At 43.9% G+C, this 26,363-nt stretch overlaps 1 protein-coding gene across 1 annotated transcript in view; it reads right to left on the reverse strand.

Moving 5' to 3' along the window:
* The window catches only part of ARID3A (AT-rich interaction domain 3A), a 41,637-nt gene extending 16,307 nt beyond the window's left edge, over positions 1-25,330 (reverse strand). The window contains exons 1-3 of the mRNA XM_069740059.1: positions 25,285-25,330; positions 22,285-22,886; positions 20,986-21,229 (exon numbers count right to left, since the gene is read on the reverse strand). Coding sequence (XP_069596160.1) covers positions 20,986-21,229; positions 22,285-22,631 — 591 coding nt within the window. The 5' untranslated portion in view covers positions 22,632-22,886; positions 25,285-25,330. The remainder of the gene's footprint in view (positions 1-20,985; positions 21,230-22,284; positions 22,887-25,284) is intronic.
* Positions 25,331-26,363: the final 1,033 nt, after the last annotated feature.

The following is a 26,363-nucleotide window of genomic DNA, read 5'->3' on the forward strand; positions in this document are numbered from 1 at the left end:
AGTCACACATAACGATATCGTTATCGATATGGTTGCAACATCACGCTTTTGGTGACGTAGCAACGATCCCGCTAACGATCTCGTTATGTGTGACAGCGATCAACGATCAGGCCCCTGCTGGGAGATCGTTGGTCATTGGGGAATGATCAGGACCATTTTTTGGTCGCTGATCACCCGCTGTCATCACTGGATTGGCGTGTGTGACGCCGATCCAGCGATGTGTTCACTTGTAACCAGGGTAAATATCGGGTTACTAAGCACAGGGCCGCGCTTAGTAACCCGATATTTACCCTGGTTACCATTGTAAAAGTTTCAAAAACAAAAAAAAAGAAACAGTACATACTCACATTCTGATGTCTGTCACGTCCCCCGGCGTCCACAGGGTTAAAACTGCTTTCGGCAAGAGCGCTGCTAATGCACGCGCTCCAGCCGATAGCTTCCCTGCACTGACTGTCAGCGCCGGCCGTAAAGCAGAGCACAGCGGTGACGTCACCGCTGTTACTGCCGGCGCTGACACAGTCAGTGCAGGGAAACTCTCGGCAGCAGCGCGTGCATTAGCAGCGCTCTTGCCGAAAGCAGTTTTAACCCTGTGGACGCCGGAGGGGGACGTGACAGACATCAGAATGTGAGTATGTAGTGTTTTTTTTTTTTTTTTTTACAATGGTAACCAGGGTAAATATCGGGTTACTAAGCGCAGCCCTGCACTTAGTAACCCGATGTTTACCCGGTTGCTGCAGGGGGACTTCGGCATCGTTGAAGACAGTTTCAATGATGCCGAAGTCGTTCCCCTGATCGTTGGTCGCTGGAGAGAGCAGTCTGTGTGACAGCTCCCCAGCGACCACACAACGACTTACCAACGATCACGGCCAGGTCGTATCGCTGGTCGTGATCGTTGGTAAGTCGTTTAGTGCAACTAAAGCTTTACATTCCAGTTTCTACACCCTGTGCAGATAGGGGCATGGTCTCCCTTTACTTTGAGCTGGACATCATGTTTAAAAGGCTCCCCATTGCTGGGTGTCCATTAGTCGGGGTCTCTTCTCAGCCCTTATTCATAACTAAGCCATTAGACACATGGTAAAGTTTTACTACCAGAGGTTAGGAGCGTCCCGATAGGGTCAACATGACATGGTAGGATGGCTTTGCTTTTACCTTTTTTTTTTTTTGTTTTTTTTTCTTCAAAAATATGCTAGCCAAGTACCCTCATATTATTTTCATGCACCATTACTGTTTATTTACTGCAGGGTATTTGATCATTTACTTTTGCCCTTGGGTTTTGAAGGTTTCCACTAGTGTAAAAGCTGAGCTTCCCCCACCACCCCGGACAAAATCAAATCACATTTACTTGAACAATTAAATGAAGATTTTTATAGCTTTATTTTAAACTCTTACAGACAGTGCATTAAACCTTAAAAAGAGAACCCATCAACAGGTTTTAGTAACAGATCTACCGTAATTTGTGTTAGATCACTGCAACGACTCATGCAGACAATTGGTTTCTGTTTTTTTTTACGGATAGGCTCGTACACATTCTACGGGGCAGAGCACAGGTCCGATTTTTCCCCCTAGGCACATGTGCCTCAGAAAATCAGAACACGCTTGCCCATTGAAGTCTATGGATCCATGAGAAAAAAAAATTATATATATATCTGACTGCACTCATGACAGAATGAAGTCGGATTTTCACACTCACAATGGCGAAGAATATATATATATATATATATATATATATAAGTCCAGCTCTGATCGGATAAGCATTATCAGACTGATCTTCTAGGATAGATAAAATAGTTGTCTGCACCTAGCTTAATGCAGATTAATTTGGTACCTTTGTTTTTTCTATCCTACTCCATTCCCGAGTAATCGCTTTCCCAATTTCTATGCATATAGGCCATAAGCACGGGGAGCTTGGCCTCTTTCCCCATCCACCACCTCCCTCAGGCCAGTGATCTTGCGCAGAAACAGTCATTCCCTGAGGAAGGCGCATGCGCAGTTAAGTCCTGATGAAGTTTTGAGAGCCAGACTATGGATCTACGTCATCCTAGGAATTGACTGGAAGATCTCCAGGGGGAAAGCAGGTCACAGACAAGAGGGACTCGACTGGAAAAGGGTGTTGGAGGAGTTAAACGGAAGTTAGGACAAAGAGCTGGAAGTGAATTGCTAACTAGCGCCAAAAGACTATACAAGTTGATCAGCATTGATTAACTAAAGTTGCCTAAGCAGGCCAATTACTGATGGAAATGGAACTCTAATACGGGCGCTAATGGTCATTGGCCAGTTATCTGCTCACCTAAATGGATCCTAAGATTATTAAGATTCATTCATATACACAAAAAAGCTCATTGTAACAAAACGCAAATCATACTAACACCGAGTAGAAGAACAGTTTAATATTCACCAGACATTTCTTGTTTACTTTTAATCCAGGGTGACCCTGCTGTAGGACTTTAACCCCTCTGTACAATGCTGCAAGATTATTTAGCCTAGAAAAAAAGATGACTGAGGGGCGATCTAATAACCATGTATAAGTATATAAGGGGACAATACAAATATCTCGCTGAGGATCTGTTTATACCAAGGAAGGTGACGGGCACAAGGGGGCATTCTTTGCGTCTGGAGGAGAGAAGGTTTTTCCACCAACATAGAAGAGGATTCTTTACTGTTAGGGCAGTGAGAATCTGGAATTGCTTGCCTGAGGAGGTGGTGATGGCGAACTCACTGGAGGGGTTCAAGAGAGGCCTGGATGTCTTCCTGGAGCGTAACAGTATTGTATCACAGTTATTAGGTTCTGTAGAAGGACGTAGATCTGGGGATTTATTCTGACGGAATATAGGCTGAACTGGATGAACAAATGCTTTTTTTCGGCCTTACTACATTACTATGTTAGAATATTTTGGTCAGGTTGTACCCGAAGCTACAGGATGTAAGGTGCAAAATTGTGAACAAGTGTCCATAGGACTGCTCGGTTCATGATAGACGTGTAATCTTAGGCTGGGGTCACATGAGCGCACCTCCTATCATCTGAGAGAAGTCGGGTTGATGTGTGATCAGTGCATCTCGGATGAGAAGATGGAGACGTTTTAATCGGATCGCACTTGACCAAAAATAAGGTCAAGTGCACGAGCCCGGAGCAGGATGCAGACTCATTGTGTATATTTTTTTTTTTTTTGCTTTCCCCATAAGAGAATTGTCCTTGGCAACACATGATCCTGCATAATCAAGGCCTTCAGGGGCAAGAACAATGGCGGCCTATGCGTAGTGAATGATCTGTCATTTAACGCTGCACATCGCTTACTTGCTTAGAACAGATAGTACCATAGCAGGCTGGAGTTTGGTATTTATCTAGTGGTAAATACAAAATTAGGTCTTGACTGCACAAATGCAGAGAAAGAAAAAAAAAAAAAAAAAAAAAAATCACGTTTGGCAACTCACAAATTGTTATGGTCAAAACACGCTAGACAACTTGTGAAATGAATACTCCGAAACAAGGGAAAAAAGATTAGCAATTACCGTAGATATTCTTCTGCATGTATTTACGTATACACACAAAAGGCGGACTAATGTTACACTCCTTATTCCCCAAGTCTGTACACATATACCGAGACCCATAACATATACATACACGCCTTAAAGCAGACACTAAAAATCATTTTATTCCGATAACTACAGACCGCCATTTCCATGCAGCTAGATTTGCCATGAAACCACTTCATGGCCTGACAACACATTACAGAGGTGTTTAGTAACTACAGTGTGTGGAGCCCGTCCCTTCTGAAAAGCCAGGATAAATAAAAGATGAGACCGGCTATACACCACTTCCCAAGATTAATTATTTAATGAGTTGCTGCAGCATCAGCTAAACCAGAGGGTGGGGGTTAGAGATCAAAATAAAGATATAGCGGGGGAGGGGGACGTAAAAAAACGAAGTTAAAGGCTCTGGAAAGAGTTGAGAGGAAATTGAAATTAAACTCTAGGCACCTAAAAGCAGCCAGTTACCCAAGAAAGTATGGTAGGCTTCTATATGATAAAAGTAGTTCTATTTTAGGGAGATTCAGAGAAAGAATAGATCCAGAAATGGGGATATCCTTCACAGTTTCTTGATGTATATAGCATGAGAGTAGTCCAATTTTGAACTATATATTTGCACCAATACAGGTATGGATATACCGGGCTTCCATTTTTACCTATGAGCCCTGATTGATCAAGACTGTTCCACGCCAGTCTTGAGGGGCCATGATGGAGTCAGATGCTCGCAATTCATTTAGAGATATGTCAAAGTATGTGGATGTGAATTGTTCCGATCTTATCGGCCTACTACGGTATTCCGCCATTGATTGTATCTGCACAAACACGCAGCTTCTGTCATCCACTGACCTACGCCTACATATCCTTTTGAATAAACTTCTGCTTTTGGTTAAAAAGCCAAACTGTATGAATCTTGCTGGTGTAATTCCAGCCTCAAAACGTTTTTTTTTTTTTTGCTGGGTGCCCGTAACTCCAAGGACAGGAAATTGCCCCTTACCTACGGACGTTACTGGGACGTAGATGCAGATTATAAAAGTATGCCATTGTTACTACAGACTACAAGTAAAATACCATCACAATATGTACTTCTAAACATTAGCAGTTGCGCTTTCAACACAAATTGGACAGACTGGATAGGCCTGTTTGTTACATTACCCTGTGTACATAAACCCAGGCCTGGAAATTTCCATTAAGACTCCACTGACTTGTTTCCCCACTTGGCTAGTAATGTTTGCTTCAGCACATTTAAAGCCTATACATTTGTAAAGAGGAACAATAGAATATGGAAACAGGGAGACAAACAAAGAGCAGCTAACAACTATCAGGATCCCAACATTGGTGTGGCGGCTATATGCTATACATACAGTGGAAGGTCAACACGATTGTCAGACGGGAAACGTCATAAGACTCATAACATGGCACAAGAGGATTCAGAAAACTGAACATTGTGGAGGTGATGTTTACAACACAGTCCTACCAATAGTGTCTCCCGGATAATTCATGTGTCAAAGTACGTTAGGTCCCCAACCGTTACCATTGGACTAGACAAAAATTATATGCAAGACCAAACCTACAGGCCAAGACTACCTGACATTTATTTTCCCCAGATCTTGCTGCCTTTTAGATCAGCTTTATTGGAGCAAAGTAGTCATCTGGGACTACAGGAAGTCCAAGATAGTTTGAGACACACCTCCTGTGTCAAGACTGTTTCAGGGTCAGGGCTGTGGAGTCGGAGTCCATTTTGGTGGAAGCAGAGTGGGTCGCATGTAAATTGAGGAGTCGGAGGTTTGGCTTACCAACTTCCAGGGCTGTGGAGTCAGAGTAGTGGTGTCGGAGCCCATTTTGGGGGTGTCGGAGTCATGGAAATTAGGAGGGCGGAGGTTTGGCTTACCGACTCCACAGTACTTTTCAGTCTGCAGTTCCCTCTCATCCCATCTGGTTACAACGCTAGATTATGAAGTCGGTACATGGAGAGATTTCCAGTACAGAAAAGGGCAGAATGATGACAAAGTGCACACCACAAGGTTACCAGGTGTTGCCATACATGTACTATAAATACGTGAGGCATTGTTAAAGGGAACTCAATGGGGACCACAAAGCACCAGAAAGGGCATGTTTAGAAACTACTGCAGACCAGAAATGGAACTAATTCCTAATTACCCATCAGATGGCCTCATCAGCAAGGTGGCGCAGTTGTCAGCACCAATGCTGGTGACCTGGGTCTAACGCCAACCAATATCTACATATGCATGGAATTGGTACATTCCCTCTGTGTTGTGTGGCCTTCTTCTCACAACATCGATATAATGATAGGAAGTTTAGATTGTCATCACTATTTTCAGTGGGGCTCACAATGTCGGTAAAGCGCTGAGGAACACAATGTCACCATTTAGAGAGGTCCCGTCACCAGGTTCAAAGAGGTTTGTGTTTGCTCTAATTTTCTACCCACTGCTCCCCAGAGTAATCTGGTTTTTGTTTTAATAAGACCGCCATAAAAGGTTTCAGAGATATGGGTTTTTTCACCCTGTCTTTGCCACTAACTATACAACAAGGTCATTGCCCAGCAAGTAATGCAGAGCAGCCTAAAGCCCTGTCCCCTTAGTAAAGGCCACAAATAGCATCTCTGGAACCATATAGCAGAATGGAATGAAAACAAGAGCAAAACCTGACTCTTGATCTGGTGACAGATGCTCTTGAACGTTAATATGAAAGCTTTAATATGATTGTTTGCGCTAGTTTTTAGATTCACAGAGTCTTTTCTTTAAAGATTTTATGATGCATCTGACTCCCTTCTGCACTGGTGTATGAGCAGCCATGATCTGAATATCCAAGGACATGTGACAGTAATAATCTGAATTCCACAGCTCAGTCATCAGAAGCCGGGAGGGGCGACAGACGACGATAATATAATCAGGAAGCAACTCCAAACGGTATTCTGGCAGATCTTGGAAATAAAAGCATACAGCACGTTCCCCACAGATGATCTGTGAACACTGATAAACCTAGGTTCAATGTATCAGAATCTAGAAGCACAAGTGTGTTGCAGCTGCTAAGGTTTCCTGTGGTGGAACATAACAGAGGGAACAGGATTTTCTGTATTTGTGGCTTTAATAATCAGATGAAATGGTCTGCTTTCAGAAGCAGTGTGGTTATACTGTAGAAAACTAATGGGGAGGGGGGGTGAATTAAAAATGGTAGATTAATTTCACAAAGTTGAAAATAGAGACCCTCGCTAACATACTAATGCCAAAAGTGGACACATCCAATTGCAACATTTCTAACATAGTCGAAAGAAGACAAATTACTAAATAGGCTCCTCAAGCACCATCTTTATTCACTGATGCATTAAATATGCCCAGAGAGGACCCTTTGTACATCAAGGTCACGCCCTTTCCACGTGTCCTTTGTTTGAAAGGGCTAGAACCAAGCATGGTTTCCCACCTCCCATTCATCTGGAGGTTCCCAATTTGTTATGCCTCTAAATAGCCTGCTCCCTTCCATCACCTAGTTCTTGGGAAACACATCCTGCACATACTGACCGGCAGCGCATTCTGTGCCTCAAACCGAAGAGGTTATTCTGGACAGTGGAATGTGTCACAAATCCACCCCACGCAGCCACATAGGCCGAGCTTTCCATACATGTCAGTAGACAACGCTAAGTACCGTACGTCTCTGACCGGTGATAGGGTTGTGTTATGACAGCCAATTACAGGGAGGCCTCCGATCAATAAGAGTGTAAGTTACCATTTAACCTCCGCAGCTCTACACCCACAGAATCATTCTTCCAATACAATAATCATTAGGTAGGAAAACTTATGATTTAAGAGTTAAATGGTTAAATTATTTCATGCTCACAAAGAAAAAAAAAAAAAAAAAGAAGCTATACCGTAAAACACAACCCAAATCTGCAAGCAGGGTTTTATATTGTGGCTAGGTAGCCCACAGACTGATATGCAAACTTCCTCTATCTTAATACTTCTCACGCGATCTTGCATTATGGCATGAACATTAACCATAAACCAAAGATTTAGCAAAATCCAGATAATCTGAGGGTCCACAGCCACATTAGAGCTGAAGCACTGGTAGAAATGTGCACCTGTAATATATATGCATAAACACACAATTATGAGTCTAGTATAATAGCACTCCACATTTAATCAGTCAGACTTCTATAATTATAGGTTTGCAAGTCGCACATTTGGAGTAAAACGTTGCTTGGATTTTTATTACTCTGCCATGCACCAAAACACATTGAGCATTCAGTTCTGCTTTTGATCGGATATGTATTATTATTATTATGTTTTGCTTATATAGCGCCATCTTATTCCGCAGCGCTTTACATACATTATCATTGCTGTCCTCAATGGGGCTCAATATCTAAATCCCTGTCAGTATGTCTTTGGAATGTGGAAGGAAACCGGAGTGCCCGGAGGAAACCCACGCAAACACGGGGAGAACATACAAACTCCTTGCAGATGTTGTCCAAGGTGGGATTTGAACCCAGGACCCCAGCGCTGCAGTGCTAACCACTGAGCCACCGTGCTGCCCTAATCTCTGGACCCTTGTTTCAAAATCTAGCACAAAGCTTTCAATTGAAGTGGAATAAATGGCGCTAACACAATAAATAATAATAAATAATAATAATAATAATAATAAATAATAATACATTCCCCCCTGGCTGTAATGTTTAAGCAGCCACATACTTCAGACCATGCAGCGTGCATATGTAAAAGGCAGCCCCAGTATAGAAAACAGACATTTACAATGACTACATTCTAAAACAGATTTCTTTATATGCAATAGATTCAATATAAATTTATTTCCGAGAGACAATATACATACATCTGGTATCAGCACCAAAATGCACAATACCGATCTGATCTTTATGCAATTTGCCATTTTTGATGTGTTTCTAGTGCCCATCTGAGGCAGCGTTTTAGTACAGAACAGCTGGATTTCTGCACTATACAAGTCTATATGAAGACAGTCCAGCAGCAACTTTCAACTTGCATTGGGCACCTTTACATTAACAGGATCTGACAGGTGATCCGAGCCATATGATGCGGAGGCATTGTAGCTAATGTCTTCCTATGTCATGCTTTAAAACGCTGGCCAAAAACCTGACTCAACTCCAGACTTTGCTAACCTGTGACTCTTGCAATAAGAGCTAGCGGTTGCGCCAGAGAAGGAGTTATTTCAAGTGATTAAGGTTTATAGAACATGGCTCATACCCAAACCAAAGACGGGAAACAATCAACAGACGGGCAGGCAAGCAGCCAAACCATGATTCCTGGAGAGAACCTGCGAGTTATCAGTCAACTGTGATGCTGAAATATTATATAACTGCAGTTATCATACAAACACATCATAGAGATCAGACATACACACATGGAGAGAGCAAGTCGCCCCCTCCCCATTACAACCTCGCCATTCAGGTTCTGTTTTTTTTTTTACATAGTATATAAATAGGTTACAGTCCCCAGACATTACCGGCACAGAGACAAAAGAACAAGCCCCACATGTACAGTGACACCTCTGTGCATCTCGGCTATACAAAAAGTCAGACAGGTGCAGCCGGCTGATCTCCTCCCTCCACAGAGATGAAAGAGTGGGGTATAAAGAACCTCTCTGGGAAGGTGGGAACATACCTGCACCTGTAACGGCGGACACAAAGACCACTGTGAGACGTTAGTCAGGAGTCTTGCACCCACGTGTTATCCTAGCACCTTCACTGCTCAATCAGTAAACTAAACCAATGACATAAACATTTAATTGTTGAATTTATGAAGTTTATTACATGTAAGAAAGGCTTTCACATATATCAGAAAGTTATCGTGTTCCACAAACTATAATAAATCCGGATTATGTGACGTGGCAATCAGAAATTGTGCTAGGAGTTTGTAGGTATTAAGGGGTTTTCTGAGGCCAGACTTAAAAATGGAAATAATTGGTGGATGCTGGGGAAGAGCCCCTATAGCCGTTCACCCATTGGCATCCCCAGCTCCTCTTTATTAGCCGTACTGGTGCGACAGCTGTGGCACGGCGTTTGGTAGGTCACATCGGGCTAGGAAGTGTCAGCTCTCATTTACCTTCAGGCCAAATTTGAAGAATCCGAGAAAACCGTTGTAGGGGCAACTCCTTGAAGAATTTGCAACAATGCACTATAGTCATGTTTAGTAAACATTTTACATATTACTTCTCAAAATCTCCAGTAAGTTGCATACTTATTTTAAAGTACACCAAGTATTAAAAAAAAACAGTTGACGGATCTTACTATGTGCCATGGGCCTAAAAATTATCAATGCTTTATAATACAGTCTTATACATCAAAGTAAAAACCAGCTGGTCCACAGGAACCACATTTTCTATAATGCAAACAGAACACTTTCCATACTGCACACACACAATGGTGTATCGCTAACAGGGGGGGGGGTCTCCAGAATGTATTATTATTAATAATATTGTTGTTGTTGTTGTTGTTGTTATTAATCTGTGCAGAAAAATCCCCCTATAAAATCAGAGTCCTATAGTAGAACAGCATAGGTTCACAATTTTAATGGGTCCATACAACTTTGTTGTTCTTATGGAACTGTTCCCCTTTAGCACAGGACATTTTGCAGAAGAATCCACATGGCTAAAAAGCAGTACTAAAATTTTGCCCTATAAATGCTATGAATTTGCATAAAAAAAAAAAAAAAAAAAAGGGATACCGTATATGAACATGGGGCGGCAACAAAAGCCACAGCAGTACATCATTGTAAAAATGGAGCCAGACACTCCTTTGTAATGGCCATGGGAATATATTGAATTCTTGTATTGTTAACACCTGTAGTGGCAGTCAGCTGATGCCGCAGATATTCTCCCAAATTCCGCCTGGATAATATGCTACGTCTGGTCCCGATGATTTGGTAAAGTCTCACCATCTATGCTGAAATTGTGGGGCACTGCAGACTTCCAGCCAGCAAATAGGCATATTAAGTGCAAGTAGAATGAATGAGAATTCACAAAGTCTCCACCACATGCTGTGCAGAAAATTACAAGGTGCTGCACATTTATCATCTGACATCTGTATGTCAATTAATGCTGCAGTTTCACCTCGGACTTCGCCCTTCGCAAAATGTGAAATCTGCAGCATTTCCAGAGAAACTGCCTAATCTGGGCCAATGTCCTAACGGTGCGGATACAGTTATCAGACGGTTTGGATACATATCAATTATTCGCCAGAAAATCAAAAGACTTCAAGATGCCACCAGGCAGGCAGAAGCACCCACACCTCCAGCTACCCCTTATGTGCCCACCCTGCAGCGTCACACCCTACTCGCTCCCTCCCCCGCTACAGGAAGTGAGAGAGAGAAAACCCACACACAGAAGCATTATCAGGGGAGGAGAGGGGAAGCACAGTGATATAAACAAGGATCTAGTCACGCAATACCTGCTGCTAGGCAGAACGCCAGCAGCTGCAATGCAAGACATAGCTCGAAAGGAAATCGGCAAACTGGGCAGAGGGCGAATAGCGAGCGTTCCCTGCAGCCTCCAGAAGGAAGACTTCAGAGCAATCACATGGGGTATACAAACCATTCAGCCTTTGCACTAGATTTAGCAAATCCTCCAAAAATATGTTTATGGCGCTGCACAGGAGCAATGTCCCCTGTTATACAGGTCCTTCTCAAAAAATTAGCATATAGTGTTAAATTTCATTATTTACCATAATGTAATGATTACAATTAAACTTTCATATATTATAGATTCATTATCCACCAACTGAAATTTGTCACGTCTTTTATTGTTTTAATACTGATGATTTTGGCATACAACTCCTGATAACCCAAAAAACCTGTCTCAAATTAGCATATCAAGAAAAGGTTCTCTAAACGACCTATTACCCTAATCTTCTGAATCAACTAATTAACTCTAAACACATGCAAAAGATACCTGAGGCTTTTATAAACTCCCTGCCTGGTTCATTACTCAAAACCCCCATCATGGGTAAGACTAGCGACCTGACAGATGTCAAGAAGGCCATCATTGACACCCTCAAGCAAGAGGGTAAGACCCAGAAAGAAATTTCTCAACAAATAGGCTGTTCCCAGAGTGCTGTATCAAGGCACCTCAATGGTAAGTCTGTTGGAAGGAAACAGTGTGGCAGAAAACGCTGTACAACGAGAAGAGGAGACCGGACCCTGAGGAAGATTGTGGAGAAGGACCGATTCCAGACCTTGGGGAACCTGAGGAAGCAGTGGACTGAGTCTGGTGTGGAAACATCCAGAGCCACCGTGCACAGGCGTGTGCAGGAAATGGGCTACAGGTGCCGAAATGGGCTACAGAGAAGCAGCACTGGACTGTTGCTAAGTGGTCCCAAGTACTTTTTTCTGATGAAAGCAAATTTTGCATGTCATTCGGAAATCAAGGTGCCAGAGTCTGGAGGAAGACTGGGGAGAAGGAAATGCCAAAATGCCTGAAGTCCAGTGTCAAGTACCCACAGTCAGTGATGGTGTGGGGTGCCATGTCAGCTGCTGGTGTTGGTCCACTGTGTTTCATCAAGGGCAGGGTCAATGCAGCTAGCTATCAGGAGATTTTGGAGCACTTCATGCTTCCATCGGCTGAAATGCTTTATGGAGATGAAGATTTCATTTTTCAGCACAACCTGGCACCTGCTCACAGTGCCAAAACCACTGGTAAATGGTTTACTGACCATGGTATTACTGTGCTCAATTGGCCTGCCAACTCTCCTGACCTGAACCCCATAGAGAATCTGTGGGATATTGTGAAGAGAAAGTTGAGATACGCAAGACCCAACACTCTGGATGAGCTTAAGGCCGCTATTGAAGCATCCTGGGCCTCCATAACATCTCAGCAGTGTCACAGGCTGATTGCCTCCATGCCACGCCGCATTGAAGCAGTCATTTCTGCCAAAGGATTCCCGACCAAGTATTGAGTGCATAACTGAACATTATTATTTGATGGTTTTTTGTTTGTTATTAAAAAACACTTTTATTTGATTGGATGGGTGAAATATGCTAATTTATTGAGACAGGTTTTTTGGGTTATCAGGAGTTGTATGCCAAAATCATCAGTATTAAAACAATAAAAGACGTGACAAATTTCAGTTGGTGGATAATGAATCTATAATATATGAAAGTTTAATTGTAATCATTACATTATGGTTAACCCCTTCCCGACCTTTGACGCATACGCTGCGTCATGAAAGTCGGTGCCATTCCGACCCATGACGCAGCATATGCGTCATGGAAAGATCGCGTCCCTGCAGGCCGGGTGAAAGGGTTAACTCCCATTTCACCCGATCTGCAGGGACAGGGGGAGTGGTAGTTTAGCCCAGGGGGGGTGGCTTCACCCCCTCGTGGCTACGATCGCTCTGATTGGCTGTTGAAAGTGAAACTGCCAATCAGAGCGATTTGTAATATTTCACCTAAAAAACTGGTGAAATATTACAATCCAGCCATGGCCGATGCTGCAATATCATCGGCCATGGCTGGACACACTAATGTGCACCCACTCCACTCCTCCGATCGCCCCCCCAGCCCCCCGATCTGTGGTCCGCTCCCCTCCGTCCTGTGCTCCGCTCCCCCGTCCTCCTGTCCGCTTCCCCCGTGCACCAATCACACCCCCCGCGCTCCAATCACCCCCCCCGCACTCCGATCCCCCCCCCCCGCACACAGCGACCCCCCCCCCGTGCTCCGATCCACCCCCCCCGCACAGCGATCCCTCACCCCGTGCTCCAATCCTCCCCCGTGCTCCAATCCTCCCTCCCGTGTTCCGATCCACCCCCCCATGCTCCGATCCACCCCCCCGTGCTCCGACGCCCCCCCCGTGCCCTGATCTCCCCCCCTTATACTTACCTAGCCGCCCGAGGTCCGTCCGTCTTCTTTCCTGGGCGCCGCCATCTTCCAAAATGGCGGGCGCATGTGCAGTGCGCCCGCCGAATCTGCCGGCCGGCAGATTCGTTCCAGAGTGAATTTTGATCACTGAGATATAACCTATCTCAGTGATCAAAATAAAAAAAATAGTAAATGACCCCCCCCCCTTTGTCACCCCCCATAGATAGGAACAATAAAAAAAATAAAGAATTTTTTTTTTTTTCACTAAGGTTGGGGTAAGAACTAGGGTTAGGGTTAGGGGTAGGGTTAGGGGTAGGGTTAGGGTTAGGGGTAGGGTTAGGGGTAGGGTTAGGGTTAGGGGTAGGGTTAGGGGTAGGGTTAGGGTTAGGGCTAGGGTTAGGGCTAGGGTTAGGGGTAGGGGTAGGGTTAGGGTTTCGGTATGTGCACACGTATTCTGGTCCTATGCGGATTTTTCCGCAGCGGATTTGAAAAATCCACAGTGCTAAACCGCTGCCGATTTATCGTGGATTTACCGCGGTTTTTCTGCGCATTTCACTGCGGTTTTACAACTGCGATTTTCTATTGGAGCAGTTGTAAAACCGCTGCGGAATCCGCAGAAAGAAGTGACATGCTGCGGAATGTAAACCGCTGCGTTTCCGTGCAGTTTTTCCGCAGCATGTGTACAGCGATTTTTGGTTCCCATAGGTTCACATTGAACTGTAAACTCATGGGAAACTGCTGCGGATCCGCAGCATTTTCTGCAGCGTGTGCACATACCTTTAGAATTAGGCTATGTGCCCACACTGCGGATTGGCCGCTGAGGATCCGCAGCAGTGTTCCATCAGGTTTACAGTACCATGTAAACATATGGAAAACCAAATCCGCTGTGCCCATGGTGCAGGAAATACCGCGCGGGAACGCTGCGTTGTATTTTCCGCAGCATGCCAATTCTTTGTGCGGATTCCGCAGCGTTTTACACCTGTTCCTCAATAGGAATCCACAGGTGAAATCCGCACAAAAAACACTGGAAATCCACGGTAAATCCACAGGTAAAACGCAGTGCCTTTTACCCGCGGATTTTTCAAAAATGGTGCTGAAAAATCTCATACGAATCCGCAACGTTGGCACATAGCCTTAGGGTTGGGTTGGAATTAGGGTTGTGGTTAGGGTTAGGGGTGTGTTGGGGTTAGGGTTGTGGTTAGGGGTGTGTTGGGGTTAGGGTTGTGATTAGGGTTACGGCTACAGTTGGGATAAGGGTTAGGGGTGTGTTGGAGGTAGAATTGAGGGGTTTCCACTGTTTAGGCACTTCAGGGGGTCTCCAAACGCAACATGGCGCCACCATTGATTCCAGCCAATCTTGTATTCAAAAATTCAAATGGTGCTCCCTCACTTCCGAACCCCGACGTGTGCCCAAACAGTGGTTTACCCCCACATATGGGGTACCAGCATACTCAGGACAAACTGCGCAACAATTACTGGGGTCCAATTTCTCCTGTTACCTTTGAGAAAATAAAAAATTGCTTGCTAAAACATCATTTTTGAGGAAAGAAAAATGATTTTTTATTTTCACGGCTCTGCGTTGTAAACGTCTGTGAAGCACTTGGGGGTTCAAAGTGCTCACCACATATCTAGATAAGTTCCTTGGGGGGTCTAGTTTCCAAAATGGGGTCACTTGTGGGGGGTTTCTACTGTTTAGGCACACCAGGGGCTCTGCAAACGCAACGTGACGCCCGCAGACCATTCCATCAAAGTCTGCATTTCAAAAGTCACTACTTCCCTTCTGAGCCCCCACGTGTGCCCAAACAGTGGTTTACCCCCACACATGGGGCATCAGCGTACTCAGGAGAAACTGGACAACAACTTTTGTGGTCCAATTTCTCCTGTAACCCTTGGGAAAATAAAAAATTCTGGGCTAAAAAATTATTTTTAAGGAAAGAAAACGTATTTATTATTTTCACGGCTCTGCGTTATAAACTTCTGTAAAGCACTTGGGGGTTGAAAGTGCTCACCACACATCTAGATAAGTTCCTTTGGGGGTCTAGTTTCCAAAATGGGGTCACTTGTGGGGGGTTTCTACTGTTTAGGCACACCAGGGGCTCTGCAAACGCAATGTGACGCCCGCAGACCATTCCATCAAAGTCTGCATTTCAAAAGTCACTACTTTCCTTCTGAGCCCCCACGTGTGCCCAAACAGTGGTTTACCCCCACACATGGGGTATCAGCGTACTCAGGAGAAACTGGACAACAACTTTTGTGGTCCAATTTCTCCTGTAACCCTTGGGAAAATAAAAAATTCTGGGCTAAAAAATTATTTTTGAGGAAAGAAAACGTATTTATTATTTTCACTGCTCTGTGTTATGAACTTCTGTGAAGCACTTGGGGGTTCAAAGTGCTCACCTCACATCTAGATAAGTTCCTTTGGGGGTCTAGTTTCCAAAATGGGGACACTTGTGGGGGGTTTCTACTGTTTAGCCACATCAGGGGCTCTGCAAACGCAACGTGACGCCCACAGAGCATTCCATCAAAGTCTGCATTTCAAAACGTCACTACTTCACTTCCGAGCCCCAGCATGTGCCTAAACAGTGGTTTACCCCCACATATGGGGTATCAGCGTACTCAGGAGAAACTGGACAACAACTTTTGGGGTCAAATTTCTCCTGTTACCCTTGGGAAAATAAAAAATTGCGGGCTAAAATTCATTTTTGAGAAAATAATTTTATTTTTTTATTTTCATGGCTCTGCGTTATAAACTTCTGTGAAGCACTTGAGGGTTCAAAGTGCTCACTACACATCTAGATTAGTTCCTTTGGGGGTCTAGTTTCCAAAATGGGGTAATTTGTGGGGGATCTCCAATGTTTAGGCACACAGGGGCTCTCCAAACGCGACATGGTGTCCGCTAATGATTGGAGATAATTTTCCATTTAAAAAGCCAAATGGCGTGCCTTCCCTTCTGAGCCCTGCCGTGCACCCAAACAGTGGTTTACCCCCACATATGGGGTATCTGCATACTCAGGACAAACTGGACAACAACATTTGTGGTCCAATTTCTCCTATTACCATTGGCAAAATAGGAAATTCCAGGCTAAAAAATCATTTTTGAGAAAAGAAAAATTATTTTTTATTTTCATGGCTCTGCATTATAAACTTCTGTGAAGCACCTGGGGGTTTAAAGTGCTCAGTATGCATCTAGATAAGTTCCTTGGGGGGTCTAGTTTCCAAAATGGGGTCACTTGTGGGGGAGCTCCATTGCATAGGCACACAGGGGCTCTCCAAATGCGACATGGTGTCCGCTAACAATTGGAGCTAATTTTCCATTCAAAAAGTTAAAAGGCGCGCCTTCCCTTCCGAGCCCTGCCGTGTGCCCAAACAGTGGTTTACCCCCACATATGAGGTATCGGCGTACTCGGGAGAAATTGCTCAACAAATTTTAGGATCCATTTTATCCTATTGCCCATGTGAAAATGAAAAAATTGAGGCAAAAATAAATTTTTTGTGAAAAAAAAGTACTTTTTCATTTTTACGGATCAATTTGTGAAGCACCTGAGGGTTTAAAGTGCTCAATAGGCATCTAGATAAGTTCCTTGGGGGGTCCAGTTTCCAAAATGGGGTCACTTGTGGGGGAGCTCCAATGTTTAAGCACACAGGGTCTCTCCAAACGCGACATGGTGTCCGCTAACGATGGAGATAATTTTTCATTCAAAAAGTCAAATGGCGCTCCTTCCCTTCCGAGCCTTACCATGTGCCCAAACAGTGGTTTACCCCCACATGTGAAGTATCGGTGTACTCAGGAGAAATTGCCAAACAAATTTTAGGATCCATTTTATCCTGTTGTCCATGTGAAAATGAAAAAATTGAGGCTAAAAGAATTTTTTTGTGAAAAAAAAGTACTTTTTCATTTTTACGGATCAATTTGTGAAGCACCTGGGGGTTTAAAGGGCTCACTATGCATCTAGATAAGTTCCTTGGGGCGTCTAGTTTCCAAAATGGGGTCACTTGTGGGGGAGCTCCAATTTTTAGGGACACGGGGGCTCTCCAAATGTGACATGGTGTCCGCTAAAGAGTGCAGCCAATTTTTCATTCAAAAAGTCAAATGGCGCTCCTTCCCTTCCAAGCCCTGTCGTGCACCCAAACAGTGGTTTAACCCCACATATGAGGTATCAGCGTACTCAGGACAAATTGGACAACAACTTTCATTGTTCAATTTCTCCTTTTACCATTGGGAAAATAAAAAAATTGTTGCTGAAAAATCATTTTTGTGACTAAAAAGTTAAATGTTCATTTTTTCCTTCCATGTTGCTTCTGCTGCTGTGAAGCACCTGAAGGGTTAATAAACTTCTTGAATGTGGTTTTGTGCACCTTGAGGGGTGCAGTTTTTAGAGTGGTGTCACTTTTGGGTATTTTCAGCCATATAGACCCCTCAAACTGACTTCAAATGTGAGGTGGTCCCTAAAAAAAATGGTTTTGTAAATTTCGTTGTAAAAATGAGAAATCGCTGGTCAAATTTTAACCCTTATAACTTCCTAGCAAAAAAAAATTTTGTTTCCAAAATTGTGCTGATGTAAAGTAGACGTGTGGGAAATGTTATTTATTAACTATTTTGTGTCACATAACTCTCTGGTTTAACAGAATAAAAATTCAAAATGTGAAAATTGCGAAATTTTCAAAATTTTCGCCAAATTTCCGTTTTTATCACAAATAAACACAGAATTTATTGACCTAAATTTACCACTAACATGAAGCCCAATATGTCACGAAAAAACAATCTCAGAACCGCTAGGATCCATTGAAGCGTTCCTGAGTTATTACCTCATGAATGGACACTGGTCAGAATTGCAAAAAACGGCAAGGTCTTTAAGGTCAAAATAGGCTGGGTCATGAAGGGGTTAATAATGAAATTTAACACTATATGCTAATTTTTTGAGAAGGACCTGTATAATATCCTACTACTAGAGAACATGGGAAGCAAAAGAAGTGCTTGCAGGATTTGTCCACTCTGGGCTCTCCTATGTCAGCCTGAGAGAAAAGCCACTAAGGAATATACTGATGGCCTCTGCCCGACTAGATAGAACACACTGCAATGTCCACTTTCCCTTGGCAAGGTGGATACAGATCTGGGCTCAATTCTCCCTCTGCAAGCCAAGGAGCACGGCTAACTTGTACCTGAGATAACAGCATGACCTGCGATAGGTGTGCTAGTGCCATCGCTTGATGAGCTGGCATTGAAACCAGAGTCTGGTGACCAGCTTTTGTACCAAGCTGATAAGATTACCACAAAAAGAAGGACTCGCCACACCCCAAGGATGGTCCTAGTACGCAACGGCCATGGTTATCCTGACCTAAACAGAATAGCCTCGTAGGCATGTGCCAAGTTGTCGAGCTTGGGTCAAGAGATCCATAACTGGACCATGAATGTCTGATGAGTATAACACTTTTAGATTTCAGGTCAAGCATTACAAACACACACATTATCATAGAGTGTAAAGGCAAATTAATGATGACAATGGATGACCAGAGTATTTTTGTTACCAACTGTCCTAAAAGGGGTTTCCCACTTTATCAATGGTGGGGGTCCAAATGGCCAAGACTTCCACCAATTCCAAAACTCAAAAGGGACAGAGACTGCCTGGCCCCATTCACTTCCCTGCCCAGCCTGGTAATATGGGAGAAACAAAGAACATTACTTCTCTATAGGACACCGTTAATATACCCCTAATCACGGGTAGCTAACTTGAAACACACAAGCTTATGGCTCCTTTTTTTTTAACCATGCTTTTAATTGGACAGTAAAAGTTATGTCTTAACATTTTCCCACTAGTGTTGGAACCCAGTCATCATGGACCCTTCTTCCATTTCTGACCTATATACTGTTAGGCCCATGATATTGTTATAGACAAATATAGTATAAGGCAGCAGAACATGCAGTATATTCCATAAACAGACTGCTGCTTGGTTCCAGTATTTTACATAAGACTCTATGAAGAAGTGTCTAGACCAGTGTTTCTCAACTCCAGTCCTCAAGTCCCACCAACAGGTCATGTTTTCAGGATTTCCTTACTATTGCATAGGTGATGGAATTAATGCTTGAGCAGGTGATGAAATTATCACCTGTGCAATACTAAAGGTACCTTCACACATAACGATATTGTTAACGATATCGTTGCTATTTGTGACGTAGCAACGATATCGTTAATGAAATTGTTATGTGTGACAGCGACCAACGATCAGGCCCCTGCTGGGAGATCGTTGGTCGCTGAATAAAGTCCAGAACTTTATTTCGTCACTGGACTCCTGCTGACATCGCTGGATCGGCGTGTGTGACACCGATCCAGCGATGTCTTCACTGGTAACCAGGGTAAACATCGGGTAACTAAGCGCAGGGCCGCGCTTAGTAACCCGATGTTTACCCTGGTTACCATGCTAAAAGTAAAAAAAAAAACAAACACTAGATACTTACCTACAGCCGTCTGTCCTCCAGCGCTGTGCTCTGCACTCCTCCTGTACTGGCTGTGAGCCGGAAAGCAGAGCGGTGACGTCACCGCTCTGCTTTCCGGCTCCCAGACAGTACAGGAGGAGAGCAGAGAAGCAGAGCGCAGCGCTGGAGGACAGACGGCTGTAGGTAAGTATGTAGTGTTTGTTTTTTTTTTACTTTTAGCATGGTAACCAGGGTAAACATCGGGTTACTAAGCGCGGCCCTGCGCTTAGTTACCCGATGTTTACCCTGGTTACCGGCATCGTTGGTCGCTGGAGAGCGGTCTGTGTGACAGCTCTCCAGCGACCAAACAGCGACACTGCAGCGGATCGTTGTCGGTATCGCTGCAGCGTCGCTAAATGTGAAGGGGCCTTAAGGAAATCCTGAAAACATGACCTGTTGGTGGCTCTTGAGGACTGGAGTTGAGAAACACTGGTCTAGACACATACACACAAGGATATAAACCACGTTAACGGATACCATATCATAAACCACCAGGACATCAGTCCCATTTCGCATGCAAATTTCCACCAAGCGACAACAACATGTTGCCAAGAGAAGACAACTGCCGTGCAAATACATTGGATTTTTTTTTTTTTATAGGAAGAACTTCAATGTGTGTAGCTACTTGATGTGTAAAGGTCTGACCCCAGGGTGACAGAACATGGATGGATGCCTTGTAGGAATGTTTTCTACACATTCATAGTAACTACAGTGAGATATATAGGAGATACTGAAACCGTCAAATGAGCAGCAACCTGACAGACTATTTGCCATTTCTTTAAAATTTGCAAGCCCCAGTTCGATTGCAGAGAGGTGCAATCCCAGTGCGCTACATTCTATATGGAATACACAATTTCAGTTAAAAGTTCTAAAAAAAAAGTAAAGAAACGAAGCCAACACAGTAATTATCAGAGCATACGAGTCCAGCGTCTGCATATATTAACCCTCTAGTGTAACCCGTAGCATTATATGTCTGTCCATTTAACACTCTGAAATACCAGAATGTGTGCCACTAAAACAACACATCACAGAGGCGTTCCAACGGGCCGCACCTAGGATATCCCAATACCCTAATAAGATGGTAATTTACAAGCTGACTGAATCATTGAAATTCCATGTTAACCATTCACATTCCATGCTCACTGATGTACACACCTGTTTGAATTGTTCTTCATATGTCCAATCGCCATGATCCTGAATTGGAGGATGTGCATTTTGTGGAAGTCCTGGACGCTCTGCACCACCCGCTGGGCGTGACGGTAAGGTCTGTTGAGCAGGGTGCTTAGGTTGCAAGCCTGCCCCTTTACCCGGCCTGCCAGATTCACCCACATCAAGTCCTTCCTCCATATCATCATAGTCGTCTTCCTCTTCAAAATCATCTTCATCCCATTTTCCCTTCCTGAGTTGAAAAACAAACAAAACAAAAAAAAAATGGAATTTGAGGCATTTCAACAAGTGCCTAATGATATCATTCCCAGATGAGGAGTAGACCGATCGACTAGAGATGAAAATGTACGTACATATTATCAGCAGCCAAATCAAACAATCGTCAAAGTAGGTAACATTAGCCAGTCAGTCAGAGCTGCTCCAATAAGAGAACAAACCATGTACAACTTGGCACAGATCGTGCAAACAAAGGATCCTGCCACTTCAAAACTGCTGTCTGAGGTTTCTAACCGCCTCTGACTGACAACACAGGCGGGCCTGCTGCCAGCTTCTGGCACACACTATCACTAGGTCATCCAAGGGGCACCACACATTACTGCTTCTCTTTACGAAGCAGGACGCCACAGACAAATAAAGTCGTTAATTAGATCAGCATGTTAATGATTTCCTCCACTGTTCGCGTTAATCTTGTAGGATACATTAACAAGTACATTCTACTTTCTCTTTAGGATATTCGTTATGAAGACTGTAAAATTAGGGCACACACACTTTCAGGGGGTCCTCCGTCGATATGTATGTGGCTGTTCTGACTCTTCCCCAATTGCCGATTACAGGGAAAAGAAGGATCCGGCATGTTAGAGGTATTATCATGGGATATTAGCAGCTGCTAGGAGTCTGGGAGAGGTTAATTCACCATTGAGAGCCGATGCATGCTCAGTGTATGGGGAAGTTAGGAGAACTGCTTAACGGACCCTAGATATTGAAAATAAAGTGATACATAATATATCTATACTTTAATCAATACAAAACAGTCAGTCAGCTACCACTACTACTAACTCATCTGAAAAATGGCAGCAAATAGGCCTTAAGTCATTTTCTACCTGGGATTACTTATTTCATTTACATTTGTGCCTGTTTAACATGGATAACCCTGACCCTTACACAGGACATAAAGTGTGCAAACAAAGTTAGGAACTGCAGGAAAACACACAGAGTACAAGTAAGAGGTGCATGGCCTCCCACGCACAGTAACCTTAATGGTTACGAATTGTGGAGAGAAACACTTACAGTTCGTCCTCCTCCGAACCCATATCCTGGAAGTGTTCACTTTCCACATCCCTTTCATCCTCCGATGGCATACTCTCCTCATCATCATCGTCGTCGTCTTCTGAAGCAGCTGGACTTGGTTGTTGACTTAAGCCAGCAGCTGCAGCCCTCATGGCGGCAAGAGCTGCTACCTGCGCACGCTGCATTTTTAAGGACTCTGGCTCAGCATCTTCAGTACCATTGGTAGGATAACCCCCTTCAGGGTGGGCGCCTGCCGATTCCTGCTGAAGCTGCCTTGCTTCAAGTTCCTGCTGCAGCCGCGCCTGCTGCTGGCGCTGAAGCGTCTCCATCACCGCCTGCAGCTTCATTGCGCGGTGAGGCGGGCGAGGGGGACCACGTGCTGCCTCCTCCACCTTCTGAATGTATTAAAACTAAACAACGAAGACCTGTGGGGGGCCAGCAGCGATGAAGTCCCAGCAGTCAGCTGCGTTAAAGACTCAGCTTGGGTAAACTGGCATTCTTTGCATGGCAAGGTTTCAATGACTTCTTTAGAAAGTGCCAGATCGAAGATTTCCTTGCTCCAAAATAGACTGGAGGCAAACCATGTGATTGCAGCATGAAATCTAACAGGAGAAAAAGAAAGGGACACAATTACACCAAAAAGTTAGGACTAGTGTCTGATCTGTGCTGTGAGCCAAGCATTGCACTAATATTACATGATCACTAACCATGGTTACCATATATTAACGACCAAACAGCTGCACAATGGACACAGAGGACTTTATGCAGACAGCACAAACAACCGAGATCACTTACAATTAATGGCAGGCATTGGACTTCACAGTTTTAACATTTTATGACTGAAGCCATAGTACCATGGCTCACTAAAATGTTCAAGTTGTAATACTGTCCCTATAGAAGTCTATGAGGCCCTGGAGTACTTCATATGCAAATAAAAGGCATACAGAAGAGATTATGTATGCAAAGTGGTGGCGTACAGGGTTACAAAACGGTAATACAGTGCCTACGGCTCCATAACAGAATTTCATGGACGCCATATGCCTTCACACATGGCTCTGCTGTGTGCACAAGGAGATAATATATATATATATATATATATATATATATATATATATATATATATATATATATATATATATATATATATATATACACACATACATTACTGGAAAAACGTTTTAAGCAGGTGAGCAAAAATGTTGCCAAGAATGCTTTCAAGAACAGAAGTGTTAGTAGTTTAGGTTTAGTGAGCAGACAAAACAAACCTAAAATCAGAGCAGCTCTACGGGCCTTCACAACAGCATCAATTCTAGGTACACTTGTGCATGGGTTATGAAGAAACTCGGCAGGGAAGCCATTCCAGACACCTTAAGATTGATTTGACTTACATTTCTCTTATGCTCCTTCACTTTACATTTTGCTAACTGATAAAAATAAACCATTAAATGTTAGCTCGGAAAACACTATTTAGCTGCAGATCTAGGGTTAGTCTATAAGTGACTGGTGTTACAATGCTGGCGAGAGAACTCCCGGAGAAAGTGACCCCGCTTCCTCCCGGAGAAAGTGACCCCGCTTCCTCCCGGAGAAAGTGACCCCGCTTCCTCCCGGAGAAAGTGACCCCGCTTCCTCCCGGAGAAAGTGACCCCGCTTCCTCCCGGAGAAAGTGACCCCGCTTCCTCCCGGAGAAAGTGACCCCGCTTCCTCCCGGAGAAAGTGACCCCGCTTCCTCCCGGAGAAAGTGACCCCGCTTCCTCCCGGAGAAAGTGACCCCGCTTCCTCCCGGAGAAAGTGACCCCGCTTCCTCCCGAAGGAAGTGGGATGTCCCAAGTCACCGCTCATAGCAACAAGTGGCAGCTGTAAGCACCATGGCACTCTCAGCTCTGCAGCGCGCATGTGCAGAGCGAGTTATCAATCACGTGCGCACTCACAGTGCTGTAGAAATGTAATGAAGCCATTCCAGGAAATTTATACACAGGACATAAATCTAGTTTGGTCCAACTCATTAACTCTTAGCGAAATTACACATTACAAAACTTATTTAAAGTAGGCTTCCTTGAAAAGTGACAAAAATGGCTAAAAGATTTGGTGTCCGGATGAATTCTTTCCTCCAAGGACAGACAGACATTATTGAGGTTGAAGACGGTAGTTCCAGGCAGGGCTGTGGAGTCTGTAAACCAAACCTCCGACTCCAACTCCTCAATTTCCATGTCACCGACTCCACAACTGACTCTACAAATTGGCAAGCCAAACCTCCAACTCCTCAATTTCCATGATACGGACTCCACAACTCCGACTACACAGCCCTGCCAGGGATGTGGAGTCAGTAAGCCAAACCTCGGACTCCTCAATTTCCATGGCTCCGACTCCACCAAAATGGGCTCCGTCTCCACAGCCACGGTTGCAGGTGGGACCCCATTTGTGTGTAACAGCGGATTCGAGATGGGCAGATCCCGCATGCACATGCATTACATGTAGAGCCATTTAGATAAACGGCCGTCGTATAATACAGATACGGTTCCCCAGTTATAACAGCTGGAGGTGCAGTGATCAGCTGATTGCGGCTCCACTTTGATTGTAAGTCCGCAAGGACAGGGTCCTCTCCCCTCTGTACCAGTCTGTCATTGTGAACCTGTTTACTGTAAGTGATATCTATAACCCTGTATGTAACTCCTTCTCATGTAAAGCACCATGGAATTAATGGTGCTATATAAATAAATAATAATAATTTTAAAAGGGGGCTGCCTTTGGAGGACAACCCCTTTACTAAGAAAGAACAAACTTTCAAGTTAAAAAGACGGACTGTAGTTTAAGAAATTTTGAAATAGGGAGTAAAAAAAAAAAAAAAAAAAAAAAAGTACAGCTAAAAACCTGTTCTAACCACAGCATAGGATAATAGTGACCACACATCCTGCAGTCTGACAGATCATGATTGCTGAATGACTAGATAGATAAGCAACCTGATACCCCACACAACTGGATGTTCAGCTACCTGCAACTCACCGACAATGCAAGCCAAGCCGCAATGCAACTAGTTGTTCTGGTCTGCTGATAGAAAAAGGGATGGTTTTCAATAAACACAGTAATAATAATAATAATAGGTTAAAAAAAAGCTAAACTAAGTATGTATATATATATATATATATAGTGCAGTTTTACTGCATATTCTTTCCTGATCAGAAAAAAGGGAAGGAAAATTGTGCCATGCAACAAGATTGCACAAGGCATACATAGATGATAGATATAGATAGATATATATATATATATATATACACACACACTTTCTTTTTTTTGCACAAGTACATAGCGCTTGTCAGGGATCATATCATCTGCAAAATACATAACACTTCATTTACAAGGGGGCAAGTTCTGTAAAACTGGAGGAAATTAAAAGGGAAAACCTCCCCTCCCCCATCCTGTTGGGAGTGGGCTTGATGCATTTCCTACAAAAAAAAATAAAAAAATAATAAGGCCAGAAGAGCTGACATAACGACACAGAGTAAGACGCCTGCAGTTACGTGCTCTATTAATGTCACTGCTGCACCAACTAAAGATTAAATATTAGTCACTATCACGGCACAAGGTCTATCTGGCCAGACAGAAGAAGACCCATGTCTGTAACAAGTCCCCATCCTCCCCACCTTTCCCAAAATAGTGCAGCCAGCAATGTACATCAAGTCATATTTCAACAAACCCTCCCCCTCCTCGAAAAGGGACACAACTACCCATATACATCAGACTCCTTGTACCCCCAATGCTCCACTGACCAGCACAGGAGATCCAGGCACTAAGTGAATGCACAGAAGAGGGATCACACACTGGGTGTTCACAGATTAAACAAATACACCAACTGGAGACTGGGTGGGAGATTAATGGAGGGAGGGGCTGGGTACCCCCTCCCCCATGGACATTAGCTCTTAATTATCTAAGCAGATAGACTGGATTAACTGAATAGGTGCCACAGTAGTCAGCATGATGGAGCAGGGCTGTGGAGTAGGCCATGATGACCCCTACCATAAACCCAAACAGAGCAATCAATAGTCCAAGTACAAAACAGGCCAACCTGCAGTCTCCTCCGAGCG

The sequence above is a fragment of the Ranitomeya imitator genome, chromosome 1 (genome assembly GCF_032444005.1).
Source record: "Ranitomeya imitator isolate aRanImi1 chromosome 1, aRanImi1.pri, whole genome shotgun sequence".
Lineage (NCBI taxonomy): Eukaryota > Metazoa > Chordata > Amphibia > Anura > Dendrobatidae > Ranitomeya > Ranitomeya imitator.